Genomic DNA, 13,724 nt, shown 5'->3' with positions numbered 1-13,724 from the left:
CTTTTCCCCTAAGATCTTGGCGTACCATTTTCGCCCATTCCGTAAGTGTCTGGGAAACTAGACCAATAACGATTACTGGTCTAAATGCTGACCCTATCAGAGAAAAGATAGTGCGGGACTCTGCTTCTATCTTTCGATCCACCGGATCCTTAAAGGACGAAGTGTCCTCCACTGGAATAACCGTGGCTTTATTCAGCCTGGAAATAGGCGGATCCACGACTGGTGGTACCGTCCATTTCTTAATGATGGATTCCTCAAACGGATAGCGTCTAGCAATACGCTTGGAAATAGTAAAGGTACGTTTAGAATGCTCCCATTCTCCTTTAATCTGATTACCAAAACATTTAGGTACAGGAAAAGCCTTCGCCGTCTTGATGGGCTTATTAGTCCCAAAAGGCCTCTCTGTTTCAGTTGCCTCTGCCGGTAAAGCCTCAAGTTTTAAGGTTTCTTGCACTGCCACAACTAGTGCGTCCACCAATGCTTCTTCCTGAATTATAGCAAGAGAAGAAGCGTCCTCCTCACTGTCTGAGGGGGCTTTACCTGGGATAACAGCCCTTGCAGAGGAACCTGCAACTGCCGTGACCATCTCTGAATCTGAGTCAGAGGTGTCAGATGGTATAGGGGTAGGCGGGGGTCGCTTCCTAGACCCCCGTCCCTGACAGGCCGCCTCCACCCGAGCCACCATAGACTCCAAAATTGCTGTAAATGACTCTATACTCTGTGCACCGGCGGGTCCCGAGGCCCCCTCGAGGGAAACAGGTGGGGGAATATGTGTGGCAGGGTCCATAATAACTCCAGTTACTTCCTGGATAATATAATTCAAAAGTAAAGAAAAAAACTTTTTTTTTTTTTTTTTCTTTTCTGACCCCCAGCGCCACAAAAAGCCCCTTAGTGTTACCTGCTTAGGGATCCCTATCGATCGAGAGAGAGAGAGATAGACCCCCAGGCTCACCACTTGATGCTCAGAGTTAAACTGCAACAGCTTACAGCGCTGTCTCGACAAACAGGAAGTCTCTTGGCTGGCTGCCCAGGAAGAAAGGAGGCGGCTCCGCCCCTCTGCACGCCTTCCGGCGCCTCCCCCAAGCTCCACGAGGTGTAGGATCACCTCAAACATGGCCGCCCCCATGCTGGAGACACGAGGCTACGCCAAAATGGCGGCTCGTGCGATCCAGCAAAAAAAATGGCGGCGGCCTAAACTGAATAGCGGTGTGCTGCAGGGCACACAACACTCTCTCTGCATGGGGATATGGCGTGGTTGGCGGTACCGGCCCTGGCGGACCGCGTGGCCGTTCGGGAGGCCTGCTATTAGCTGGAGATCTGATTTGGAAGGCAGTCTACATGTCCGTGGCTTCTGACTGGTAGGTAGCTTATACTTAACCCATAAGATTCCCAGAATGCCACAGATTACATCTTTAAAACATGTATACAATAGATTGTTAGCTCCCAAGCCAAGCCTCCTGGCTTTTGCACACATAAATCACACTCAAAGTAGGAGGATTTGTGACATATTATAGGATAGAAAGGACTCTTTCTTACCATACAGAGAGGGGCCCGCGTTCACCACAAAACCCGTCAGGGAAAAAGGGGGAACATACTACTCACCATACCGGAACCAGGCGGGCACCAACTCCTGACAGTACCCCTCTCCACCGGGGCGGGAGGGCTGTCGACCGATACGGACGCCGTGACTCATGGTCTTTGGCGTTTCGGCGAGACGTTTAACTCGCGTGGACAGTCCTTTAATGGGACTTTGTCGCGGCCGACCCAGCGCGGAGCTATGGCCTGCACGCGCTCGTAGGCTGAACTGGGGTGACCACCGGATCTCAACATCCAGCCCGTCGCCCAGTTCAGCTTTCTTGCTTGAAGATCTCACAGGAACACTGGAGAAAAAAGCTGTCTAAAAAATCTTTTTAAGAAAAAATCTTGCCAGGACCTAAGATCCCAGCAAGGTGTCTAGGTCCTTACTCCTAACTAGACAGAAAATAACTGATTTGCTGAGGCAGAGAGAGAGAGAGGATATACCCTCTGGGACTGCCCCTAGGGTGTGGCCAGAGCTTTTTAATTTCCTGTCTAGTCCTGCTCCTGCGGAGGTAACATAACCCGAAGGTGGTGTATCACCGAGGACTACGTCTGTCGATGAGCGCTAGAGAAATAACTTTACATCTGTTAACTTGTAATAAACGTGTACAAAATATTTGTGTGAGCAAATTAGTTACAGGAACCAATGTCCCCTAGCCACGAAAGGGTTAAATTCACGTTTTATTGCATATCTGTGCTTAATACAGAAGCAGACAGGTTATCCTGAATAAGCTTAGTGTCTTGTCTGGTCTTTTGGAGTCACTAAACTAAAACAAGCCTAGATCCAGTGCAAAAAAAAAAAAATCCCTATCTCATTACATGTTCTGCGTCAGTAAAATAAAACAGCCAATGGATCAATGGAAGGCATGTGACAATTCAAGGTAAGTAATGGAAACCAAAATTTTTTCCCCCGCAGATATTATCCAATAAGAATACAATTCTTTTAAATGTAATATTAAAGAGCGAGATGTTCAGCACAGACTACCGTCCTGTCCAGTGACTCCATAAAAGGAAACCCAACAAAATTTAATTTTCTTGCTAACTGTGCAAAAGGCACAACAAAAACATTTGCATCAAATATTTTTATGTGCATTGTTAAGATTAGATCTTAAATAGAATGCATATAATTTTTATTTTCAGTACAGTGGTATATTACCAAAAAACACACCCAGAACACTCCGCTATAGTTTTTAAGCAGGCATATCTAAAAAACAAAAAAAAAAAAAAAAAACACAATTTTGGAGCAGCCCAAATCATGGGGGGGGAATACATTCTTCATATTCGAGAGCAACTTAGGCTGGGTTCACACTGCTGCGACGTTAAACGTCGCAAGTGATTCGCACCAATACTGCAATGCAAATTCAGCCACAGATTGTATGGCTGAATATGCATTGCATTCGCACCACAATGGTGCAGAACCTTTTTTGGCCTACACTGGAATCGGATACATTGGGTGTTTACGCCCATGCGATCCAATTCCTGCACCATTTAGCAGTTCGCACTGATCTGCGAACCGATCTGGGGGTGTCATTACTTTGTATTGACGCCCACAGCGGTTCACATAGGGCAGTGTGAACTGCTAAATGGTGCAGGAATTGGATCACATGGGCGTAAACACCCAATGGATCCGATTCCAGTGTAGACCAAAAAAGGTTCTGCACCATTGTGGTGCGAATGCAATGCAAATACAGCCATACAAGAGACATGCGATGCGGGAACCTGCAGTGGAAACCCAGCCTCAGTCTTAAAAACACATCCCTTCATTGTAGGTTGGAAAGTATTTTCCACTCTCATTACAGAGATAGTGATGAGCTTGACCAATTCCCCACAGCCACACCTATACCAGGGGCGCGTATGCATGCAGAGGTGACCACTTCCTGGAAGGCTCGTATGCATGGATTCGTATCCTAGTCAAGACATGCCCAAACTAATCATTGATTAGAGACCAGCAGCAATGCTGCCTTCACTTTAACCTCACCTGTTTCTCCACAGCCTGAGTTAGCTCTTGTATCCTCTGGGGGTCACCAACTTTTGGTGTTTCTTTGATGGGCTCTGTGGTGGGGGCTGGTGCTTTTACCTGTGGAAAAATAATAAGTAATTTACCAGCAGCACACTAATAGCCAAAAGCAATGATATAATGAATAAAAAAATAAATATGCATCTCAACACCAGATTTTTTTACTTTAAAAAAAAAACTAGCAAGAATATAATCCGATACACTTTTAAATTTGTTTTCACAATGCTGTATGCTGTTCTCAGTACTGAAGTCTTCCTAGAGATACAATCACACAGCAAAGTGCTTCATATACACTGCAGCTATGCAACAGCATTTTTCCTATCCATTTGCCCACAAAATGCTTTAGTAAACACTTTGCCCCATCGGTGTTCGCACTCGGCAATGGTATTTTTTTGTCTGCCTAAAGTATATGTACAGTGAAACTTTTTTTTAGTATCCGATGGACCAATTAAAGTGATGGTAAAGTCTTTTTTTTTTTTTATTAAATAACAAACGTTATACTTACCTGCCCTGTGCAGTGGTTTTGCACAGAGCTGGATCCTCCTCTGCTTGGGTCCTATTTCAGTGCTCCTGGCCACTCCCTCCTGTAGAGTGCCTCCACAGCAAACAGCATGGTATGGGGGCACCCGAGCCAAGCTGCAGTTCCGTGTGTCCATGCAGACAGAGCTGCGGTTAGGCCCCCCCCCCCTCTCTCTCTCCTGACTGGCTAACTGGCTTTGATCGACAGCTGCGGGAGCCAATGGCGCAGCGCTGTCTCTCAACCTGACAATCCGGAGGGAGAGTCCCAGACAACCAAGGCACTCGTGGACATCACTGGACAGAGATGGGACTCTGGTATTAGGTGCTGGATAGGCTACTTCACACAGGTGGCTTTTTATCTTAAGGCATAGAATGCCTTAAGATAAAAAAGCATTCTGACTATACAACTCCTTTTAACCACTTGCCGACTGCCTAACAACGATTTACATCGGCAGTCAGTCCCTCACAGGCAAAGCGACGTACGTCTACGTCGCTAGCCTGTGAAGCTCTAGGGAGAGAGCGCCGCCGGAGGCTCGCTCACGGACCCCCCCGCGTGGGACCGGCAGACCTGATGTCCGCCGGGCACTCGCGATTGTCCGTTACACCGGGAGAAAGGCAGGCGGCTAATGTAAACACAGCCGCCTGTCATTCTCCCCTGTGTAAGAATTGAAATCATACGGTGAATCTCAATTGGCCTAAATTGAGAAAATTGGCCTAAAATGTTAAAAAATTGTGATTTACATTTTTTTGGGGAATTTCATATAAAAAAAATGTGAAAAATATTATTTTTGCAAAATTGACGCTCTTTTTTTGTTTATAGCGCATGGTCAAAAAATTGCACAGGTGATCAAATACCACCAAAAGAAAGCTCTGTTTGTGGGGAAAAAAAAAAAGACGTCAAATCTGTTTAGGTACAGCGTCACACGACCGCACAATTGTCCGTTAAATTCACGCAGTGCCGAATCGCAAAATAGGCCTTGGTCAGGAAGGGGGTAAAATCTTCCGGGACTTAAGTGGTTAAGGAGTAAAAACCCCTGCAATCTGTGTATTATTGGGGAAATTTCCATTTACTTCCTGTCCCAGAGAGACAACAGGAAGTTGGATGAAATCTCTCTAAATTAGGTGAATTTCCCTCTTTGTCTCCATTGTAAGATCCCCTTACCATCTTGTTCTGAAGACAAATCTAAAATTTTAGTACAATGGGTCACCAGTACAAATAGAGATGTGAATCTCCTCGATTGAAACAAAGCGCTAAGTGACCCTGATCTATGCAAAACAAAAATAGGTTTTGCCTAGGAGGTGGATTTTTTGTATATTATGCAGCTCTATTTGTAAGGCCTCAAATGCTTGAATGGTTTGGTACTTTGGTATAAGTCATTACAGGCATTTATATAGCTGACTTTTTATGTAGCGCTTTATTTACTGAAAATGTACATAAATCTCTGCCCTACACGTAAAGCTCCACAACTCACATGCATACATATGCTAGGGCAAAATTTTATTTTTTTTTTAATCAGAAAAGGTTTTTTTATTTAGAAAATACCGGGTAGAAAAAAAAGGTAAAAAAAAACATTTTCCATTCCAGTATACCGGTAAATAAATCTGTAAACAACCTACAGTCCAGGCAAATAAGGTAAAATAATAAGCTGCATCTCTTATCCTGCAAGGTTAAACACATCACCTCCCTTTGGACCTACCCCTCTCAATACTCCAAAACAAACAGGAATTGAGTAATTGGTTGGAAGAACCTGTGTGGGGCTATATGTCTCACTCACATCACACCTACTTGTCCGTTGATCACCCAAGCGTACTCAGCCTGTGGGACACTGCAACACCATCATCAGAACAAGCTCCCTTAGGGATAACCCAGGAACATTAAGCCACGGAGACCAGAGTTTCTTATATTTCTTTAGTCGATTCCTAGGTTGATATATAGATCGCTCCACGGAGGAGCACGTTTCCCATATGGTCCACCCCCATTTTAACCGATGGGGAAAGTTATAGACTTCCAGCCTAAAAGAATGACCTTCCTAGCCTGAAATAAAGCTCTGGAGAAAGCCACTCTTGTCGTTTCCTCAGGCATAACCTCTTTAAGGATTTAAAGTAAACAGTGGATAGGTAGCCTGTTCCTTCCCCACATGTAAAACCCCTGGGGATGATGGTATTCCCAAAGAGGTATACACCCCCTATGAGGAAAAGGTCCTACCCAGGTTGCTGGAGGTTTTTAATGCCTCTGCCAAGGTAGGCTTGTTACCTATTAGAATGTCTAGGGCAAATGTTGTACTGCTGCTGCTTAAACCTGGAAAGGACAAGTTAGAGCCTAACCCCTATAGACCCATATCTTCGCTGCAATGTGATGTGAAGATCTTAACTAAGGTCTTGGCACTGAGGGTAAACACATTTCTTTGGTACAATATACACTCTGATCAAGCAGGGTTCATGCCTCAAAACCACCAATATTAGCCATTTGTTTCTAAACATGCAGATGCAGGCAGATAACATGGGACAAAAGGCACACCTTTCCCTGGATGCAAATAAAGCGTTCAACAGTATCAGTTGGCCATACTTCTGGCAGGTACTGTCTAAGTTTGGTTTTGCTGCTTAGTTTATTTCCTGGGTACGCCTTTTATACAGCTCTCTGCAGGCTTCTTTTGGGGTGTCCGATAGATTGTCACCTGCTTTTGCACTGGGCAGGTGAACCAGACAGGGTTGTCCCCTGTCACCCCTACTCTTTGCCATAGCCATTGAGCCTCTAGCTATCTTGGTATATAATAGCCCACATATTAACGGGTTTCAGTATGGTGACTTACATGAGAAGAGCATGCTATAAGCTCTTGATATGTTACTATATCTAGGTGATCCTTACTCATCTCTGACCAGTGCTTTGTCCATAATTTCGGAGTTTGGGTGGTTCTCTGGTCCTCACTATTAACTGGACCATGTCTCCCACCCCCGAAGGCTGTTCTGCTCGCCTCTTACTTATGGGCACTGGTGCGGACCCCATCCTGGAGGGACTGGAAGCTCAAGCATTCAAAAAACCAATAAGCAAAAGTCTACCTATGTACTAGTCCAGAAAATCTGCAATGAATCAAAACAACTGCAGCGAGTGACAGTATTATTTCCCCAAAGTGGACTGTATGCAGCATAACCTTATATTGAACTGTCCAAAATCCAGCAGGGGCCCAGATGGCGTGCCTGGGGGTAACTCCCCTATCCCAGGTGTTCCCAAATGGGAAGTGAATGCCTTTTCATGGACCTCCAACATAAATGTGCCCTACCGGCTTCTATGTCTTATTACCTACAGTTATCCCATACAGTTAAAGCTCAGGGAGATGCAATAGATTGCTCACTTTCACCTACTCCAGTCTGAGACAGAAACAAAATGTTTCATATCCCAGTGTTATCGTATGCTCTTAATGGAATACCTGAGGGCTTATCCAAACAGGGTAATGTCCCAATGGGAGGAGGACGTCGGAACTTTGACAATAGACCAGCGAGAGAAGGCTTTTCAGTCAGCTAACGTGCTCTTTTAATGTCTCACAACTTTGTCTTACTCTGGAGTGCATTACAGCCCAGTGAAACGCCACAGGATGGGTAGACCCCCCGACCCGCTATGTGGTAGATGCAGACGAACATCTGGGGATCTTTTGCATCTCCCCTGGCGATGCCCTAAGTTACATCGCACTGGAGCAAGGTTCTCTCTATGCTCAATAGTCTTCCAGGTAAATGTTCCCTTGAACCCTTTTGGAACTCATCTAGAGTGAGCAGGGCGTACAATGCTAGACGTTCTGCAGGGGATAAAGTGGGCATGATCAAGTTAAAGGAAAAACAAGGTTGCCAGGTCGGAAGTAATACTGTATGAAAACTGATTTTATTAAAAGCATTTACATGGAGGTAAGCCAGCATCAACATACAGATGATCAAAAAAGCAGGTCCCGAACCTCCAGACCTCCTTGCCTGTATACCAGCGGCACACCTGTGGCTGGATGTACGCCACCTACATCATCCCTTCAGTACACCATGCTTGGGGACCTGCTTTTCTGATCATCTGTATGTTGATGCTGGCTTGCCTCCATGTAAGTGCCTTTAATAAAATCAGTTTTCATACAGTATTACTTCTGACCTGGCTCCCTTGTTTTTCCTTTATCTTCATGTTTGGAGAGATTCCTCACCTCACCTAGGAGCTGCCGGTCTTTTCACCCTACCATCCCCTGGACTTCCTACATTTGTCACATCAGAGACCATCACATTCCCATCCATCCATCCATCCTGGACGTCACATTGGAGTCTCATACCTGTGGACAGGTTTTTGGATTTTATTCATTGACTGTTATTGCATTTACCGTGCATGGTTTATTTTTCATGTTGTTGGAGTGAGCGCTGACCCATCGCTCTAGGTCGGTGTAGTATTTTGTGGGCATGATCAAGTCATTAAGGTAACTTGTCAGCAACTCAGAAGAGTATTCATCTCAGGAACCATAGAGGTCTGAATAAAAGGATGATAGTTCAGTAATGATTTGATCTGGGTCGCTGACCACCCGCCCAATGGAGGAGCAAATGGCTGCAATAGCTGGTGAGGATTGTTGTGACCTAGAAATTTTTGCCAGCAGGCGAACAGTTTTCTCCCCCCTCTTCATAGGTCACCATTTTTTGTGAAAAAACATTTTCTTTCTGCGGCGGAGGATCTCAGGCGATCCTCAGAATCCTAGGCAGACATCCATGCCTCCCTCGCGGAATCGGATGGGTCCAACACATATGATAGTTCCAACTGTCGTACCTGGCCTTCTAATTGTCCACAGAGAATCGAGGAATTGCCTTTAACCCCCCTGGCGGTATTCCCAAGCGTGGCTCAGGGTTACTATACAGTGCCAGAAGAAGGTAATCCCGAGACACTCGGGATTACCCCACAATCACACTAACCTTCCGCTACAATCCCCCGCCCTCCTCCAGCCATCCTCTCGCTGTTTGCTCCGGCCGATGTCGGCACCTGTCTTCCCTTCCCTGCAAGCGCCACGACGCAGGGGGATGGAACCAAGAAATAAAAAATAAAACAAATGACATGATACAGTGTAATCTGTTAGGATTACAACTTTGTATCAAGCGATTTCACCACAGCTTTTTACCTAGTGGCTTTTCCAGTGCCCTACCTGTACTTTTGCGGTTCTTTGTGCCTGGAAAATTGAGAACGTCCATGGCGTCCAAAAAGCGTTCAAGCTCAAAATCGCTTTTAGACGAACTGGAAACCAGCGACAGTGAATCGGAATTATTTGAAGAACTGAGCGATAGTGATTCGTGGGAAATGTCATCATCAGGTGCTGAAAGTGAGGACAGCGACGATTCTGCAACTGAGCTCAGTGATGTGAGAACTTGGTGCCCTATTGACTGCGGTACAGATCAGACAACGCCCCCAAGATTCCCATTTACTGGAGCACCTGGTATGAAAGTTGACGTTAACCATGACAATCCCTTGGCATACCTACAGTTATTTCTGACCGAAGAGATTATTGAAAAAAAATAGTTACCGAGACAAACCGGTACAAAGAGCAAGAATTGGCTACACATCAGAAGTTTGTAAGATGCAGAAAGTGGGAACCAGTGACCAAAGATGACATTTGGAAATTTCTGGGTCTAATAATTCTTCAAGGAGTTGTGGGGAAACCCCTACAGAAGTGGTATTGGACAACCAATACATTACTTTCCACTCCATTCTTTGGCACAGTCATGTCAGATTTTCCCTCAATGAATATCTCAACTTCGAAAACAATGAAGAATTTGACTAAACTACTCATCCTGCACCAAAACTAGAGAACATTTGGGAAGTATAGCAAATGATTCTACAGAACTTCAAACTGAGCTATGTGCCAGAAAGAGGCATCAGCATAGATGAAAGTCTAATGGCCTACAAGGGAAGGCTCAGCTGGGTGCAATACATTGCATCAAAGAGGGCACGATTTGGCGTAAAATCCTACATGCTATGCGAATCATCAACTGGCTACATTTGGAATTCAGTGATATACACTGGAAAAGGAACAAATTTGATCAAAAATACAGCAATTATGGAAGGGAACATCTTCTGTTCTTTCACTAAAAAACATAAGAACAGATTTCCAAAACAATTTACCGCTTTGAGATCAAAAATTCGGACATAATCAGACCGCCAGGGAGGTTAACAGTGATGAATGTACCTCTAAGGCATGCCTTGAAGGTTTTCCACCTTAACAGTTGTGTATTGAAAAATTGGTCAATTTACTGGGTTATGGCGGTCATGAGAGGGAAACAGTTTAAACTAGAAAGCATTTAGCTTCCACGGTGCACTGCACATAGTGAATGGAGGCCTGGTGGTCAGCCATATCGTTAAAGGGGAGTGATCCGATACCCCATGGAGGGGGAAGTACTCCATCTTAGAGGTGTAATTGGGTATGTGGTTCGTGCCCAAGCAGAGGTCCATGCGTGAGAGCTATCTGTGCATCTTGGAAAAGCAGGAAAACTGCCTGGTGTTGAGGTTCCGAAGACGCCAGATGTCAAGCCAGCCCACCTACGCCAAGAGACGACCGAGGGTAGTGCCCCTCTGAGAGGTAGCCGGAGTTGGAGGGTGCCTATCCAACTGACAATTGAAATCTCCCATGATCAGAACTGGCATGTCAGGTTTGTTAGCCAGATACGACAGCAGCAATCGCAGGATTTCCCTGGAGAATGGATGAGGAAATTAAACATAAGTCAGGATTAGCGTTAAAGTGTACAGTTTACAGTGTAAAAATATGAAGCGAGCCAATGAGTCCAGTTCCCCAAGGCTTTGTGTATCAATACACTCACCCCGTGGGAATAACCGGAGTAAGTGGAGTGGTACACATTACCAACCCATAGGTACTGCAAAAAACTGAATTTTTGTAAAATCTTACCGTAAAATTCCTTTCTCGGAGTCCTCCGACAGTCGCCGCCCACTCACAAGTCTTCACCAATGGGTAATGACCTTTTCTCCGCAGGAGTAGCTAGGCACAAGATTTGTTAATAACAAAAGCTTTTAGCATAGACACACCCCTATGGGCTGTCCCCTTAGTCAATACCTCCCTGCACCAGCATTCCCAACTCAGTTTGGTAGCATAGCAGTAAGAGTACACAAAAACCCCAAAAGAGGGGCGGGGGGCGGCGACTGTCGGAGGACTCAGAGAAAGGAATTTTACGGTAAGATTTTACAAAAATTCAGTTTTCTCTTACGTCCTCCGACAGTCGCCGCCCACTCACAAGTCTTCACCAATGGGATGTCCCAAAGCAGTGTAGACATGAGGGGTGGGAGACGCAGCCGCAGAAAAAGCAACGCAGTACCCACATCAGAGAAAGGAACCTTACACACAGTAAGAGAACCAACTGGGCAACAGGAAAAACGTGCTCAACAGGAGCAACAACCCAGGAAAAACAAGTAACCCAGGGGTAAAAACACCCCAACAGCCAAGGACCCAAAAACAAGGGCCCCTAAGGCACTACCGCACTGAGAACTTTACGGCCAAAGGAGGCATCGGCCGATGCCTGAACATCCACCTTATAAAACTTTGAGAAAGTGTGAACGGACGACCAAGTCGCCGCCTTACACACCTGGGCCACAGAAGCCTGATGCCGGAAAGCCCAAGACGTACTCAACGACCTGGTAGAGTGCGCTTTTACAGGGAAGGGAGGAACCCTCTCCTTCAAGGCATAGGCCTGCACAATGGTTTGTCTAATCCATTTGGCGATAGTCGCAGCCGACGCCGCCATGCCCTTCCGAGGTCCCTCAGGAAGGACAAAGAGGGAATCAGACTTGCGAAAAGGCTTAGTGGACGACAGGTAAACCCTGATCGCCCGGACAACATCCAAGGAATGTAAGGCAACCTCCTTAGGATGATTCGGCTTTGCGCAGAGCGAAGGCAAGACAATTTCCTCATTAAGGTGAAAATCCGAGATCACTTTCGGCAGAAAGGACGGGTTAGGTCGCAAGACCACCTTATCCTTGTGAACCAACAAGTAGGGAGAGCTGCAGGACAAAGCCGCCAGCTCCAACACCCTGCGAGCCAAAGTGATCACCACCAAAAAGGCCACCTTTTTGGACAACAGAGGCAACGAGATCTCCCTGATCTTTTCAAAGGGAGCATGTTGCAACATGGACAGAACTAGGTTCAAGTCCCATGGAGGCAAAGGCTCCCTCCTAGGAGGGGCCAAATGTCGCACCCCCTGAACAAAGGTGTGGACCAAAGAATTTGACGCCACAGGGCGCTGAAAAAGAACGGCCAGCGCAGAAATCTGGCCCTTAGTCGTGGCCAGCGCCAAACGCTGGTCCACTCCAGTTTGGAGGAAAGCCAACACTCTCGACACAGAGTACGAGCGAGGGGAATACCCCCTGGACTCACACCAAGCAAAGTATGCTTTCCAAGTACGGTAGTAAATCTTCCCCGAAGAGGCTTTTCTAGTCTTGATCAAAGTGGGAATGACCTCAGGGGAGAGACCCCTATCCTTCAGGACCTGGCCTTCAACAGCCAAGCCGTTAAAGCCAGCGACTGTAAAGCAGGATGGAATATCGGCCCTTGAGACAGAAGGTCTTTCCGAAGCGGCAGGCGCCACGGAGCGTCGACTGCCAGATTGACGAGGACTGCGTACCAAGACCGGCGAGGCCAGTCCGGTGCCACCAGAATCACTGTATGCGGTTCCGAGGCTAACCTGCGAAGGATCCTGGACAGCAGCTGAATCGGTGGAAAGGCATACATCAGACGATACCGATGCCAGGGCGCCACTAACGCGTCCGAGGCGTCCGCCCGAGGATCGCGCGTCCTTGCCATGAACCTTTCCACCTTGTTGTTTAGACGAGACGCGAACAGGTCCACATCTGGGGAACCCCACTTCGCGCACAACATCTGGAAGACATCCGGGTGAAGGGACCATTCCCCCTGGTCCAGGGTCTGGTGACTCAGATAATCGGCCTGCCAGTTCTCCACCCCCGGAATGTGAACTGCCGTTATCGCCGGGACGTGCGTCTTGGCCCAAGACAGAATGTCGGCCACTTCCCGAGCCGCTCGGGCACTCCTGGTGCCCCCTTGATGGATGATGTAGGCCACCGCGGTGGCATTGTCCGTCTGAACCCGAACCGGACGGCCCTGAAGCCGTTCTGACCATTGCAGAAGGCAAAGCTTTATCGCTCGCAATTCCAGAATGTTGATCGGAAGGGAGGACTCCTCCTCCGATCAAGTTCAGGACAGAACGCCCAGAACACCACCCCAGCCCGACAGGCTGGCATCAGTGGTGATCACCGTCCACAACAATGGACGAAAAAATTTGCCCCCCGACACCGCCGGGGACTGGAGCCACCACAGAAGATCCCTTCTGCTGCGTTGGCTCAATGAGATCCGCAGATCCAGGGACTGCGGTCGCCCGTCCCACTCGGCAAGAATCTCCGCCTGGAGACCCCGCGTGTGAAACTGGGCAAAAGGGATCGCCTCGAAAGTCGAGACCATCAAACCCAGACATCTCATGCATGTCCGGAGAGACGAGTATTGGTTGGTCCTGAGGGACCCGACCTCGTCCCGAAGTGTCCGGAGCTTGTCTGCCGGCAGGAAGACCCTCGCTTGAACAGAATCCAGAACCATCC

General features: G+C 47.0%; 1 protein-coding gene across 3 annotated transcripts in view; it reads right to left on the bottom strand.

The window, feature by feature from the left end:
* Positions 1–13,724, bottom strand: part of MARS1 (methionyl-tRNA synthetase 1) — a 312,431-nt gene that overhangs the window by 225,982 nt on the left and 72,725 nt on the right. For 2 of the 3 annotated variants that reach the window (XM_082244785.1, XM_082244786.1), the window contains one exon: positions 3,557–3,655. The exons of the other annotated variant lie outside the window; for it this stretch is intronic. In XM_082244785.1, coding sequence (XP_082100911.1) covers positions 3,557–3,655 — 99 coding nt within the window. The remainder of the gene's footprint in view (positions 1–3,556; positions 3,656–13,724) is intronic. 3 annotated transcript variants of the gene reach the window in all.

The sequence above is a fragment of the Pelophylax lessonae genome, assembly GCF_965119305.1.
Source record: "Pelophylax lessonae genome assembly, chromosome: 2".
Taxonomy (NCBI): Eukaryota; Metazoa; Chordata; class Amphibia; order Anura; family Ranidae; genus Pelophylax; species Pelophylax lessonae.
The sequence above is the reverse complement of the archived record's forward strand: the minus strand, read 5'-3'. Positions and strand labels throughout refer to the sequence as shown.